The sequence below is a fragment of the Delphinapterus leucas genome, chromosome 19, assembly GCF_059928025.1.
Source record: "Delphinapterus leucas isolate spDelLeu-1000000601 "Yukka" chromosome 19, BTC_Dleu_Yukka2, whole genome shotgun sequence".
Classification (NCBI taxonomy): domain Eukaryota; kingdom Metazoa; phylum Chordata; class Mammalia; order Artiodactyla; family Monodontidae; genus Delphinapterus; species Delphinapterus leucas.
Window position 1 is genome coordinate 24,556,503 of NC_143147.1, and position 14,437 is coordinate 24,570,939.

The window sequence follows — 14,437 nt, forward strand, 5'->3', positions numbered from 1 at the left end:
GAGGACAGGGCTTCTGAGGTACTGACAATATTCCTTTTTTTTTGAAAACCTAGATGGTAGTTACATGAGTGTGTTCATTTTGTAAAGATTCATTGAGCAAAAGAGACAAGTACAGACAACTCTTGCAAGGTGTTTTGCTGCAGAGTAGGGCTGAGAAAGTGGGCAGGAGCTAGAGAGAGAAGTGGGATTACGGGAGGGTTGTTTTCAGATGGGAGAAATGAGAGTGGTAAGGAGGGCGAAATAGATGATGTAGGAAAGTAGGAGAGAATTGCTTACGTGGTTCGGAGTAAGGGAGAGGAGAGAAGATCTCATGCATGCACAGGGGTTCTGCAGTGAGCCCATGATAGAAACTGGTAACAAGCAGGAAGCTGATCTCAGGGGTGTCAATCAACGCTGGGGGTTGGGGAGAGCAGTGGTGAGTCTGTAGAAGTTCACTCCTGGCTTATTGCCAGGTTTATTGCCCCTCAATTTACCAGCGAGCACTCTGAGACTCAGGGAGAAAGGAGGATTGCTCACCATCACACCACTGGGGCCAGGAGTGGAACCCAGGTCTCCCCGATGCCGCGCACAGGACACCGCGCCGCCCACATGCCTCCAGTCCACCTTCCCACCGTTGAAAAGAGCGCTTCCTATCATTTGCCCTGAAACAACTCCTCAGAGTTTCAGGAGTACCCCCCTAGACTTCTAAGGACTCTGGGATTTGAGGAACAAGTTTGTTCCGCCTTGTGGACATGCCTTATCATACAAAGGACTTTAGTTCTGTCCCCTCCTCAGCCTCCATCTTTCCCGGCTGGAGAATTCTCACTGTGGAGCTTGCCCTGATGGTAAAAAGCCCTTCATCACTCCATTGTTTGGCCCCTTTCCAGTTCTATTACGTCTTTCTTGGAATGCAGAGGCCATAACAACAGAAACCACAGTGGCTTCCATTTTGAAGAGCCTTTCGCAGGGACAAGGGCCCCATTTATGCATTCAAACCGATGGTCAGGGAGCCTGTGGTCTGCCCAAGGTCACACAGAGTGTCAACAATAGAGCCCAGCAGAGGAGAATTCCAATTGCTGTGATCCCTCCCCACACCCAACTGCCTGCATGCAGGACTCCAATGGGCACATATATCCGTCAGGAGGCATTCAGCAGCAGGAGACGGGGGAAAGTCACGTCAAAGCAATAAGGAGGATTTATTGAATTACATAACTGCAAGTCCTGGAGCAGGCAGGCTTCCGGGGTTGGTCCATAGGGGCTCAATGATGTCATCATGGTCCCAATTTCATTGTCTTGCCAACCACAGAGGCTGTAGTGGGTTGAATGGCAGCCCCCCAAAAGATATGTCTCCCTCCTGATCCCTGGACCTGTGAATGTGACCTTATTTGGAAAAATGGTGTTTGTAGATGCAATTAAGTTAAGGATCTTGTGATGAGATCATCCTGGATAACCCAGGTAGGCCCTAAATCCGATGACAAGTATCCTTACAAGAGACAGAAGAGAATAGGAGAGGCTTGTGAAGGCGAGGCAGTGCCTGGGCTGAGCAGCTACAAGCCAAGGATTCTGGCAGCCACCGGAAGCTGAAGGGGTAAAGGAACAGAATCTCCCCTAGAGCCTCTGGAGGGGGCACAGCCCTGCCGATAACTTGATTTTGAACTTCTGGACTGCAGAACTGCGAGAAGATAAGTTTCTGTTGTCTTAAGCCACCAAGTTGGTTATTTGTTAAGCAGGCCTAGGAGACTCATACAGAAGATGAGATATACAGGTCAACTTAGAGCTGACCCCCATGCCCCACCCCCACGTCCAGGGGTGGGGTTAGCTTTCCCCAAGGTCCATGAGAGACACGAGAAAGGGGTGATCATCAAGAGGAGGGCAACGGGTGTAAGGGAGGCAATCAGAGTGTCCACCCCACACACCATGTGCGAGAAGGTTCCATCCCCTGAGACTCTGCTCTCCGAGCATAGGAAAGACAGAGGGTGCCCTGGACGTGTGAGCTTCACAGGTGAAGTTCAAAGTGGAGGGCTACACAGCCCCGGGGAGTCCTCCAAACCCTGAGAGCAAAGCTGAACGTCTGGAACAGGGAGCACCTTCCTCTTAAAATACTGGCTGTGAAAGGTCTTATGAATCTAAAGATCATTCACTCGTAAGAGACTGTTTCATCCACCTGGTTGCCCAAGCCAGGACAGACCTCAAGCTCATCCCAGACTCTTTCCTGTCTCTTGTTCTACCCTTACAGCCAATCTGTCCCCACTTCTATAAATAGTCCCAATCTGTTCGTTCCCCTCCATCTCCGTAGCTGTCACTCTAGTTTAGGTCCCCATCCTCTCTTACTAGATTACAGCCCCCAGACTGACCTCCCTGGCTTGAGTCTCAGCCTCCTCCCACCAGTCTCCACCAGGAACTGGAAAGTTCTTCCAAAAGTGAAAATCTGCCCAGGACACGTTCCTGCTAAGAACCCTGAAAGCCCCTTGGCATAGCTTCCAAGGACTCTTGCTTACCTGACCATCCCTCACCATGTCCCCAAAAACACAAGACCTCTCACACCTGGGGGCCTTTGCACACACAGCTCCCTCTGCCTGGGCGATCCCCCATCCCACTGCCTGGCCAAGTCCTCCAGGACTCAGCTTCTAGGCTGTCTGCTTTGAGGGGTCCCTTCTTCTGGGTTCCCACCATACCCTGGGCTTTTGTAGTCTCCTTTGCTAACATAAGGGTCCATTTATGTGCCATCAACTTCCCCCTAGACTCTGAGCTCCCTGAAAGCAGGAACCAGGTCCATCCTGAGTACATAGTATATAGCAGGTGTTCAGAAATAAACTGATAACTAAAGATCAAATCTACACAGCAAGCATATATTAAGCACTTACTATATGCCAGACTCTGGGGTAGGTGCTGGGGGAGGGGAGAGGGGGATAATGATGACTCTTACCCTAAATTTCACGTAACTTTCTGAGAAAACCCATCTATAAAATCAGGAGTAAATCCTGCCATGAATTCACAGGTGAGTTTGCCAACCAGTAGGAAGCCCACTGACAGAAAGGTGGCCCTGAGCAAGCTCAGCATCTCCTCCAGGGCCCCTCACTCTTCCCTCCCCATGGGTCACGCTGGAGACAGAGCGGCGATGGGTCTTTACTGCCACCTGCTGGACGAATGGAATAACGCTACAGGCGGCAGCCAGGAGAAATTCAGGCGCCTGCCTTGAGTTGCCAAACACATGGCTCTGACTTATATCTGCCACATTTGTTCAACAGCTAATGAGAAGCTGTCAGAGGAAATGGCTTTTGAAATCAAAATCACCTCACCAGAAAACGGGGTGGGGGGGAAGAAAAAGGAAAAAAAGAAAGCCAAACTGTACCTTGCAATGGTCAGAAAGTGGGAGCGTGCCTCCTGGGGAAATTTCTCTCTCTGACTCAAAGGGGAGGACCAGAGAATCCTGTAAGATGGAGAGAAATATCTCCTTCTGAAACTGTGGCTGTTTGTTTTTGTTGTGTTTTGTTTTGTTTTTTTTGCGGTACGCGGGCCTCTCACTGCCGTGGCCTCTCCCGTTGCAGAGCACAGGCTCCGGACGCGCAGGCTCAGCGGCCATGGCTCAGGGGCCCAGCCGCTCCGCGGCATGTGGGATCTTCCCGGACCAGGGCACGAACCTGCGTCCCCTGCATCGGCAGGCGGACCCTCAACCACTGCGCCACCAGGGAAGCCCTGTGGCTGTGTTTTATTCCCCCAGGCCCGCAGCAAGCACAAATCCTGGTGGAACTCTCCAAACCTTGGTGCCCTGGAACCCAACTGAGCTCTCCTCCTGCCCATCAGCACCTGCAGGATCTAGCTCAGTCCTGGAACCAGCACAACAGAAACTGCCGGAAGCTGGGAGGCCGTTCTTTCCAAAGGCCTTGGCTTTGCAGCCAGACTCGCTAAGTCAACAAAGTGGGAGCCAGCCGTGCTGCTTGCCCTCCTGTTACACCCTCCAACTTCTCCTGGGCCTGCCACACTCACACACACGTGTGCACGCTCACACAGAATGCTCCAGATCCAGCGTTCTGCTATTTGGGCGGGGAATCTGCTCTGGGAGAACTGGGAGGCAGAATCCAGATGGGCTACAGCCAGAGTATTGAGTTGTTTTTTGTGTTTTTTCCTCTTTCTCCATATTCCAACCATCCTGTGAAAAGCTGGGCCCAAGAATGCAAACTCCGGAAAACCAAGGGCAGTGCAGCGCCAAGATATGTACTTAGCCAGTGAGTGTACTTCCGTCTCCCTGGAAGACAGTCTCAGATTTCCTCAGGGCACTGGAGCCTTGCAGAGTCCAGCCAGCTGCTTCTTTATATAAAGACAATGATCCCTGCAGCCTTCACAGTCAACCCACCCAGCCACCCAGGCATCTGAGAGAAAGCTAGGGGAAGCACCATCTACCATCCCCGCCCTGGGGTCTCAGGATGACCAAACTGTCCCCACTATAAACAGCACCAAACTAATGTAGGGGTGGGGTGAAAGGGTACATTCCCCCAGACCTTCCCAAAGGGAAGAAAGCTATAACAGACAGAAACACGCCAGAGCCATCAAAAATACACAAAACTGGGAATCCCTGGTGGCGCAGTTGTTAAGAATCTGCCTGCCAATGCTGGGGACACGGGTTCAAGCCCTGGTCCAGGAAGGTCCCCCATGCCGGGGAGCAAGTAAGCCCGTGCGCCACAGCTACTGAGCCCGCGTGCCACAACTACTGAAGTCTACGCACCTAGAGCCCGTGCTCCACAACAAGAGAAGCCACCGCAATGAGAAGCCTGCGCACCGCAACGAAGAGTAGCCCCCGCTCGCCGCAGCTAAAGCCCGTGCGCAGCAACAAAGACCCAACGCAGCCAAAAATAAAAATAAATAAAATTTTAAAAAAAGAGTACCCAGGAAACTTCCAATGCATTTGTAACTTAAAAAAATAATAATACACAAAACCACTTATACAAACTGTGAATGGCACAATTCTGTTTGTTCTGCCACAGCACAAAAATGGCAAGTTTTTCATCCAGATAGAAAATAAAAACGAAGAAAAAATTATCAGCACTCTGATATGAATCAACCCATGATGATACTTTCAATACGCCATTCTCTACCTACCTGAGGGCCTGGTCCCCTGCCCCCAGCAGTAAGTCGTTCTCATCTAGGCTTCTGTTAACTCTGCATCTCCTGCATCTTGGGGGTTCAAGAAGCAAAACTGTCGTCTCTCTGACCATCCCAATTTCCGACCCCGAGCTTCCATCTGGGCCTTCTGGGGTTCTCACTTCCTCAAGCAGTGCATGACGTCATCCAATATCCATCTTCACGGGTCCTCCTTGTCCCACGGCCCCTCTGGGTCCATCAGGTTCTCTGCATGATCAAGGCCTGGGCACCTTTTGCCAGATGGTCCTGAACGCCTAGAAGAACCAACATCTATCAGTCTCTGGGGACCTAACTCCCCAGTGACACACCAAGAAGCAGAGCTCATCATTCCATCTGCTCTTAGCGTCTCCAGATCTCTCTCTCTCTTCTCTCCATCTTCCTTCTCATAGCCCAGGGATTTTTTTTTTTTTTTTTGGCCTGGGGAAAATTCTTTCTTCCCAAATGTCTACAAGATTCATAGTCTGTTGGCCCCAAACTCCCTTGCCTCCTTACCAAAAAAAAAATTTTTTTTTAATTAAAAATCCCTTTTTGTAAAACCAAAACTAAAAAAATTTCTTGGCTGTTTTCGACTCTGTCACATGCCTCCACTAAGGCAATGAGCCTGCTTGCATGGAGAGAGGGCAGGAGAGAAATGAGGGTGTATCTGAAATGTCATCCAGCCACACGGTAAACACGCTTTTCCTCTCTTTTCCATCACCCAAGATTTTTAAAGTGGTCGGCTGTGGTTTCTTTCCTGGTAAATGATATTGTCTGAAAGAAACGCCAGAATAAGAGTTTCTCTTCTGCCCCTCCGAACAGTCCCTTTGTGCCTCTATTTCTCCAGCAGCCTCTGCCCACTTCTGTCCCTTTCCCTGGTCCCTCCTTTTCTGTCCCATGGCTGCCTCTTCCAGCCTGGCTTGTGCATTCTGAGAGAAGCTGGCCGGAAGTCACCATTGCCCCCCAGCCAAGAGAAACACTAGCACCAAAGGCTCAGGTGCATCCCCCAAAATGTGTTAGCCTGCAACGCCCTGTCCGCATCCCTGCACCTGCCCCAAGTCAATACATTCTCTGAGCACTTTCTGATTCCCACATCCCAAAATACCTTTTCAGCCTGCATCTTACTTTGCCTCTCTCTAGAAGAGATAGCCACTCCCTCTTCCTTAAAACTCTCTTCTCCTTAGATTTGGCTTGAGTGGTGCCTACACTTACCTGGTTTTCCTCCTTCTCTGCCACAGCCTGCCCTTGGGATCCGATTCTTCCGTTTACCCTGTAATCGCTAACTCTCCCCAGGGCGCTGTCCTTTGGCCCTCTTCTATTCCACAAGCCCTCGCTGAACAAGTTCAACCTCTCTCGACGCTGCGACGCCTGCCAAAACCTCAAAAATCCCCCAAACAGTCCCCTCTCCCTTCCCCTTCCCCCTCCTTCCCCCTCCCCCCGCCCCCTGATTCCAGACACATGTTTACAACGGCCTAGAAAAGGAAAAGCCAGAGAGAGGATAAGAGTGCTCATTTCCTACATTGGAAAGTGTCAGGACCACAGAGCAGACCACGACCACCAAATGGGTAGACCCCAACTCCATACAAGAGAGACTTTTCCAACAAGTAGCACTAGCCAGCAATGAACGGGCTCCTTCTGAGGTAATTCTTTTATTTTTTGGCCATGCCGTGCGGCACGCGGGATCTTAGTTCCCCAACCAGGGATCAAAACTGTGCCCCCTGCAATGGAAGCACGGAGTCATAACCACTGGACCTCCAGGGAAGTCCCTACCTTGTTCTTTCATCACCAGCTTGGGATGTTGTCAGTGAACCCTAAACACTGCACCATGGATGAAGAAGACTGAATGTTTTCAGTCCAGGGTCCAATGAAACCGGGGTGCTGAGGAGTAAGATGTGGTCCAGCCTTCAAGGAGCACTCACCCTGAGGAGGGAGGTGGACCCGTAAGCCGGTGATTGCAGCAGAGGGAGGCAGGTGTTGGGATATTTGTCAGAGAGAATGGGGAAGACTAGGCAGAGGAGGCAACTCTGTTTTAGGATAACAGCTTGTCTTTAAATACCTCATTGCAAAATCTATATTAAAATAACAAAAATATACAAGCAAACTGCCAACACCTCCACCATCTCATCAAATTCTTTCCATTTGTCCATATTAATCCTTATCACTTACATATGCCATTTTTTCATGTTTCCAATATTATCAGAGTGGTTTTATAGTCTATATTTTCACTTATTATATCATTAGTATTTTTCCACATCTCTACTTTCTTTTTCTTACTTGCACTTCACCGCCCCTTCACCCCACTTAACTCCCCAGGCTGTGAACCAGTGTTCACAGCCTGGGGAGTTACCCATCTCCATCCTCCTCTGTTTGATCCATCCTAGGAGGGGCACCAGAAAGATACCTAAATCAGAACAATTGACTAGCCCCTCCCCACTTCTCTTGTTCTCCTGACACACACAACTTTTGGCTGTGAAAGCCATTCTGATGTCTTTAACTCTAAGAGAATACCGCTGGAAAGAACCGGGAGGAACTGCAAAGAGTAACTTTTGAAAAGCAGGAGAGTCTAAATTCACAACCATTCCATGGATCCCAGCAGCGGCAGCTTGTAAATTTTCCTTGCTCAGATACTCGTGCACGTGTACTTTCCTTACTCTTTCTTCCGTCCCTCCCTCTGACATAGGTGTAATCTCCCCACCTCGTGACTTCTTTTACTCGGTTTCAGCTGCCTCATAATTGCACGTGGGCCCACGTAGCCTGTCCATAACACCACCTTTCTATTTGGCAGCCCTGCCACGCTCCTCAAGCCCTCAGTGTTTCTTAGCTCAGTTTCTCAAGTTCCCCTTTTCGCGTCCGACACACTCGCGGTCTAATAAGCCATGGCACCGGGAGGAGTAAAGCAAGAGTGGTGTGGGGATGTGGTCTACGACCGTCGCTCCAGGAAGGACAGCGGAAGGGACCATTTTTTCTCCCTAGGACAACCTTGGCCATGAGGGTTCCTCACAGCCAAAGCTACTGCCCTCCCTCATAAGGTGCTGCCTTATTCACACATTTTATGGGGTCTCTGAAAAATAGCTTAAATGGTTAGTTGTTCATCCAACTGCCGTGGATTTCAGGTCTGAAACTTTTTCTTGATTCAGCTTCAATACGGAGGCAGGGAGGTAAGAAGCAATCCCCAACCTGCCCAAGAGGCAACGGTGACATGGTCTGGTGTGTCACAGACCTGCCGAGGTGTGGCCCCCAGGTCCCACATCCAGGCTCACACACACACACACACACACACACACACACACACACACGGGCAACCATGGGAACAGACTTCAGAGTCATGTGAGGGTTCAGGTCACATTTCTGCTGTTTCCTGGCTGTGTGATCTGGGTGAGGTCAAAACATTTTTCAGCCTTATTTTCCTCATCTCCCAAATGAGGTTAAAAAAAAAATTTAAGTGACATGTAAGTAATTGTAAGGATTAAAAGGAAAGTAGAGTGTAAAATCCTTTCATGCCAATTGAGGGCTGTACAACTGCTGGTTTAATTAATTTGCCATTTCATTTTCCAGCCTACAGAAAGTCCTTGTTAACTAAGTAAATGGTCAATTTTCCATCACCAGGAATAGCAGTCAGCCGCAAAGTCACAGTGTCTCTTGGGTTCCAATCTCCGGTCAACAGGGCCAGATCTACAGAGGCAAAAACTGAAGTATTGCTTTCTCTCACAGAGTAGTTTCATCTCAGACAACATCAGTCCTGAAAATGTAAGTGAGGGGCTTTAAATGAAGGAGTGAGGCTTTGCTCAGAAGTCTCTAAAGAAAAAGGGGGGGGAAAAAGTAGGCAAAAGCAGGCTGGGTTTTTTTTCTACTTTTATTTATAAAGAACACCATTCCTTCCCGACACAGACATAAACACTCACACATTCCAAGGAGGAGCTCATTAAAAACAACAACAACAACAGAACTGGGGGACAGAGGACCTTATTTAACACCAGTCTGTGTGCCCGACTCGGGATTCACTGGGAATGTTTCCTCAGATACGACATCTCACCTCAAAGAAAGGAGACGTTGACCTGGAGGGCCCACCCACTCACCAGGCAAAAGCTATGCCCTCAGTCTTCGGCATCATCAAACTGTCCCGTTTCAAAGACCATCTTGGAATAATGGGGTATCAGTGGAGGTGGATGGTGCCAACTGGGGTCATAGATCATGTCTCCTTGCGGGGCACAGCACACCCAGGGTCTGACCTCTTGAGAAAGGCAGCCCTGGATGTCGTCGGCATCTGCAGGCAGTTTTAAAAGACAGATTAAAGGAAGGAGGGAGAGTGAAAAGAGAGCCAAAAATGTCTACGGGACAGACACTTGCACTGCCTTCGCTTAAACACATGCACGCATGCGCACACACAGACACACACAGACACACACAGACACACACACAGACACACACAGACACACACACACACACACACACACACACACTCCTCCTTTGGTGGAGAATCCCAAGCACCTTCATTCTGACGCCACCCACAGTCCTGCTTCTCAGACACCGGTTCCTAGCAGCGCAGAGGAAGCAACTGGTGAACAGAGCACTTCTGTCTACAGCCGCTCGATTCACACAAAGATATTTGGAGATGGTAACACTGTTTCAATGTTACAACTGACCAATACATTATATAATAAAATGCAAAACTGGCACTTCCCCCCCCCCATATGAAAGAGGAGCTGTCACAGAAACTTCAGACCTATGAGAGCTATCAGGCTAAGCTCATGGATGCGGGTCCCTCTTCCAAACCGTTCTGGGGTTCATGTGTAGGAGGGTCTCAGAAGCCTGGCCTAGGACCGCAAAAACCCCACACCTACCATATGGATTCCCTTGATCTTCTTTCAACTCCAAGTCCCAGTCCTCGTTAAAAAGATCAGCAGCCTGTTCCCTGGGTGGACAGCCGGACACCCCTTCTGACAGCTCCCAGGGGTTCGGTTCCCCATCGGAATCCCCGTCATCCACAGCAAAGCCTTCCTCTTCACAATGGGTGCCCTCACCGTGGGCAGGACTATCATGAGGGATGCTCTGTGCTCCACTGGCTAAGAAATTGACAAAAGGAAGGAGGTCTTAAAATAACTGGCAGACCAGAGAGGGCCTAGTCGTGCACCCGGGAGATTTTTGGCAGACTTACTAAGAGGGCAGCAGAAACAAGTGTGTAGAGTTCCTCAGCCACCGGAGTGCTTATTTAAAAACTGTTGTTCTGTTTCCAGTTTTAGAAGTAGGGTTGATCATTTACTTTCAATAAGATGTTTTGCCTTAAATAAGGCCGTTAATTACCAGCTCTTTTCATTCACATGAGAAGGCAGGCACAGTTTATGTTTTCAGGTAGTTTAAATGCCACTGAGGCAAAGGGCCTCTGGCAGATGACAAGCTTTCACAATACAGACCTCCTTGGTCTCTCCCAACACCCACCCCAGGCTCTGCTGCCTACTTGCCTAGTCGATCCGCGGCCTTCTCAGTCTCTCTCTCCTGACCGGAGTGGCCAGCTGGGGCAAAGGCAGCCTGTGGGAAGAAGAAACAATTACCCAGGACTTGGATATCTCGGGTACGGCCAGTATTTCAGCCCCACACCCACCCTTCCATACCCTCCTTTGTGAGGCTGGAGCAGGGACTCTGCCACCCACATTTCTGCTGTGCCCTGTTCGACTGGGCCTTGCTGCTTCCTCTTCCCGTCAGCATCACCCCTGCCAGCAGGATCGCCTGTCTTCCTTGAGTGACCACTGAATCCAGTGCACAGTTTGCCAGCACGTGCAGAGCCAGCCTCCTCTCGAGCCCTGTCTTGAGCGGTCTCAGTCTCGGGCCTCAGGACCCCTCCTCCAAGCTCGGAGACTCTAGCACTAGCCGGGACAGTGCCCCCTCCTCAGAGGCTGGAATTTCAGCTCCCTGCAAAGCCTCTCCTCTGAGCTTGTACATTTCAGTCATTCCAAACTCACCCCTTTGTTCCGCTGTTTCCCTGCAGTGGCTACCTCCCTGTTTTTAGCTTTTCAGTTACTTAACTTTCTGTCGAGTTAACAGCTCCTTTATCAAATTCTCTGTCTCCTGACTGACACATGGGGACAACAGAGCTTTAGTTGTTGAAGGGAAGTCGTCTTCTCCCATAGCCACCCATGTGCTTCTCTGCTCCCATCACCCAAAAGTTCCTGAAATCCGATCACCCGTTAAGACCTCTTTCTAAGTGGGATGAGAAATGTTCACAGCCTGCATGAGAAGACCTGATTTCAATCCCATTCATTCAGTGTGTGCCCTGGACACATCACTTCAGCCACCACACCTGGGTTTCCTTCTCTGGAGATTGGGGATGACTGTTCTGACCTTGCAGGAGGTTTATAATGAGATAATATTTATGAAAATACAGCAGGAGTATAACATCTGTTGAATTGAAATCCACCTTCTTTGCCCCTACGTCTAAACTGCGTTTGGCACCTGCCCCAATTAGTTCATGATCTAGTCCTACCTGGATTTAATGAGTCAATTCCATCTCCTGTAGTCAGCGACAACTCCTGGTCACTCCTGCTGACCAGTAGTGGGACCTCTCATCTCTTCCACCGCAAGAGCTCCCTAACTGACTTCCCACTCACCCATCTTGCGCAGCCTTACACGCTTAATGACTCCTCTGATGAAAAACTCAACAGGCCTCCACTGCTGGAGCGCAAAATTCGCCGTGGCATCTCCACACCTCCCCCTCACGCTCCATCAACCTGTGCAGCATAGTTCTCTCTCCCAGCTCCGGGACCCAAGCTCCCAGCCATTTGCCCCGCATTTCCTCATCTCCACACCTTTGCCAGGACCACCATTGTCTCATCTTGGAGAGAAAGTACACAAACCTTCCTGCTCTGCTCTGACAAAATTAGTTTTATCCTACCCGCACCCCAAAGTAATTTTCCTTATAAGCTTATCACTACATTTTTCATATTATGGTTAAGATATGATATCTTTGATGCTTAGACAAGCATTCCATTCCTCCATCCAATTAATATGTGCGTCTACGGTGCCAGGCACTATGCTAGGCGCCGGGTTTACAGCAGTAAACGGAGGGTTCCTATCCTCAAGGAGCTCACCCTCTAACACGGATTGCGGACTGTAAACAAGGGCAGATGACTGTAATAACGGTCTCTGAAAAGCCAGGAGCTGTCTGGCGCGCAAATGAAAACAAGTTTCTGGAAACCCTGCGTCAAACGCGGCCTTTTGGTTTCAGCGAAGAGAAAAGGCGAGAGCGCATGAGACATCATCTGGTGCGCAGGCTTGGCTGAGCATCCCCACCAAGGGACACGCACCCTTCAGGGAAAGTCGCTCTCCTCGCTGCCCTCACCTGGCCCCAGCCCAGGCCCCCCACTAGCGGCTCCAGCTCTGGGTCAGCAGCATCACCTCCCATTTAGCAAGGACGCACAGGCGCCCTGCGGCCGACAGCCAGCCCTCCCGGCCCGGCGCACCCACCCACGTCCTCGGGGTGCCGCGCCCCACAGCCCGACCGTTTCCAGCTCGGGCGCGCGCCCAAACGTCGGGGCTGCAGAAGGCGGGTCCGAGGCGCTTCCCCGGCTCCCCGCGGCCCCCGCCCAGCCCGCCCCGCGAACCCCGCAACTTCCCGCCCCGGGCCGCAGGTGGTAGCCGCGCCCAGGCCCCGCGCCGCGCTCACCCCCAGGCGGGGGGGCGCCTCCCGCGTGCTCAGCACCGGCAGACCCGGCGGCGGCTCCGCCGCCCCCAGCGCCGGGGCCCCGGCGATCTGAGAGTCCATGCCCAACGGCCCGCAGCTCGGCGCCCCGGACGCCGCTCGGCCACGTGACACGCCGGCCTGGCTGCCAGCCGGAGGATACGCCGCGGAGGGCCAATCAGCCGGGGGTGCTCCCGGCCGGGGGGCGGGGCGCGGGGGTCACGAGGAAGCCGGGGCCGGGGCAAGGGGCGGGACGGAGCACGGGGCGGAGCGCGCCCGACTGCGAAAGTCCCCCTCCCTACCTACCGGTCCCGGAATCTGATTTTTGTAGCTCCTGACGATGCAGATCCTAGGGCTAGACGACTAGCTGGGTCTGGAATGCCAAGTGTTATCCCTACGCCACCACACTGCGCATGCTTCCGCTTCATAAACTGTTAGAATAGTTGATTACCCGCGTCTACCTGATAGTGTATAAAACTCAGCTCTCAAAACTTTTCATGCAACTGTAGCTCTAACCCCATTTCACTCTTTAAACAGGTTTCTCTAGAACTCGGTCTGGAATTAAGACTATAACTCACCCGCAAATGGATGAGACAACTCAGGAGCCCAGGATTCCCCACCTTGAGTTAATGTCAGTTCTTAAAGTTAACCCATTAGTAACCAGGTTGGATGATCAAAACAAACTCTTCCAACGTTCCAGACACCCTATGGGCTATGACAATTGGTCATAGTAACCCTAAACATTCTGTGCTGGGCCGGTACAGTCTCACCTGGGCGCCGATACCAGCAGAGGTTAGGCAGTGCCTGGGCTGGGGATAAACCAAACTCTAAAGACAGCTTTCCCTGCCCTTCCCGGCACTGTCTGAACCCCAATAACAAATCTGCTCAAGGTGTGATAATGTTAACCTTTAAATAGCAGAAAAGCAGGAAGCTGGGAGTCCTTGCTCACCAGGCCACCTTATGACAATCTGAGACATTAGCCTATCCGTTCATCTCCCTCAAAGAGTGTGTTTATACATACACATTTGAAAAAATTTAGCCTAACAGTTCATACATTTTTTTCTCTATGTAGACTTCCCTACAAGGAAGAGAATGTGACCAATCAATGTATGTTCTGTTCTGACCCATGAGTTATAGTTTCCCCAAATCTAACTGGACCTAGGTCAAGTGTCCAATAGAAACTTATTTGTTGTGGAAATAAAAATTCTGTTATCTGTGATGTTCAGTATGGTAACCATGCAGCTGGTTGTAAACAAGAAACTGAATTATCTAATTTCAATACATTTAAGTTCCCACACGTGGCTGGAAGCCACTAACAGGGCAGCTCTGGGTCAACTGGCTACATGCATTTTCATTACCTGCAGTGGTTAGAACCGGGTACAGGGTGTGATGACCCAAGGGTGACCCACCTTCATAGCCTTGCTTTAAGGCAGAGGTCCCCAACCCCCGGGCCACAGACCAGTTATCAGTCCGTGGCCTGTTAGGAACCGGGCCACATAGCAGGAGGTGAGCAGCGGGCCAGTGAGCGAAGCTTCACCTGTGTTTACAGCCGCTCCCCATCGCTCGCATTACCACCTAAGCTCCACCTCCTGTCAGAGCAGCAGTGGCATTAGATCCTCATAGGAACCTACTGTGAACTGCGCATGCGAGGGATCTAGGTTGTGCGCTCCT

General features: G+C 50.8%; 1 protein-coding gene across 3 annotated transcripts; it reads right to left on the reverse strand.

The window, feature by feature from the left end:
- Positions 1–3,221: 3,221 nt before the first annotated feature.
- COPRS (coordinator of PRMT5 and differentiation stimulator) lies at positions 3,222–12,919 on the reverse strand. Of its 3 annotated transcripts, XM_089900782.1 has the most exons (5): positions 12,752–12,917; positions 10,554–10,620; positions 9,936–10,157; positions 9,171–9,358; positions 3,222–5,372 (listed from the first exon to the last, which is right to left on the reverse strand). In XM_089900782.1, the coding sequence occupies exons 1-4, from the start codon at positions 12,848–12,850 to the stop codon at positions 9,189–9,191; spliced, it is 558 nt and encodes a 185-aa protein (XP_089756908.1). In that variant the 5' UTR covers positions 12,851–12,917; the 3' UTR covers positions 3,222–5,372; positions 9,171–9,188. The 3 variants fall into 3 exon arrangements, with proteins under 3 accessions (XP_089756908.1, XP_089756909.1, XP_022451600.1); XM_089900783.1 differs by lacking the exon at positions 3,222–5,372 and having other exon boundaries at positions 8,930–9,358; positions 9,936–10,153; positions 10,550–10,620; positions 12,752–12,919; XM_022595892.3 differs by lacking the exon at positions 3,222–5,372 and having other exon boundaries at positions 8,930–9,358; positions 12,752–12,915.
- Positions 12,920–14,437: the final 1,518 nt, after the last annotated feature.

Coding starts and splice junctions, on each gene's coding strand:
- COPRS (XM_089900782.1), bottom strand. CDS start 12,850: ATGGACTCTCAGATCGCCGGGGCCCCGGCGCTGGGGGCGGCGGAGCCG. Junction 10,621..12,751: donor AGGCGCCCCCCCGCCTGGGG/GTGAGCGCGGCG, acceptor TTCTTCCCACAG/GCTGCCTTTGCCCCAGCTGG. Junction 10,158..10,553: donor GAAGGCCGCGGATCGACTAG/GCAAGTAGGCAG, acceptor TCAATTTCTTAG/CCAGTGGAGCACAGAGCATC.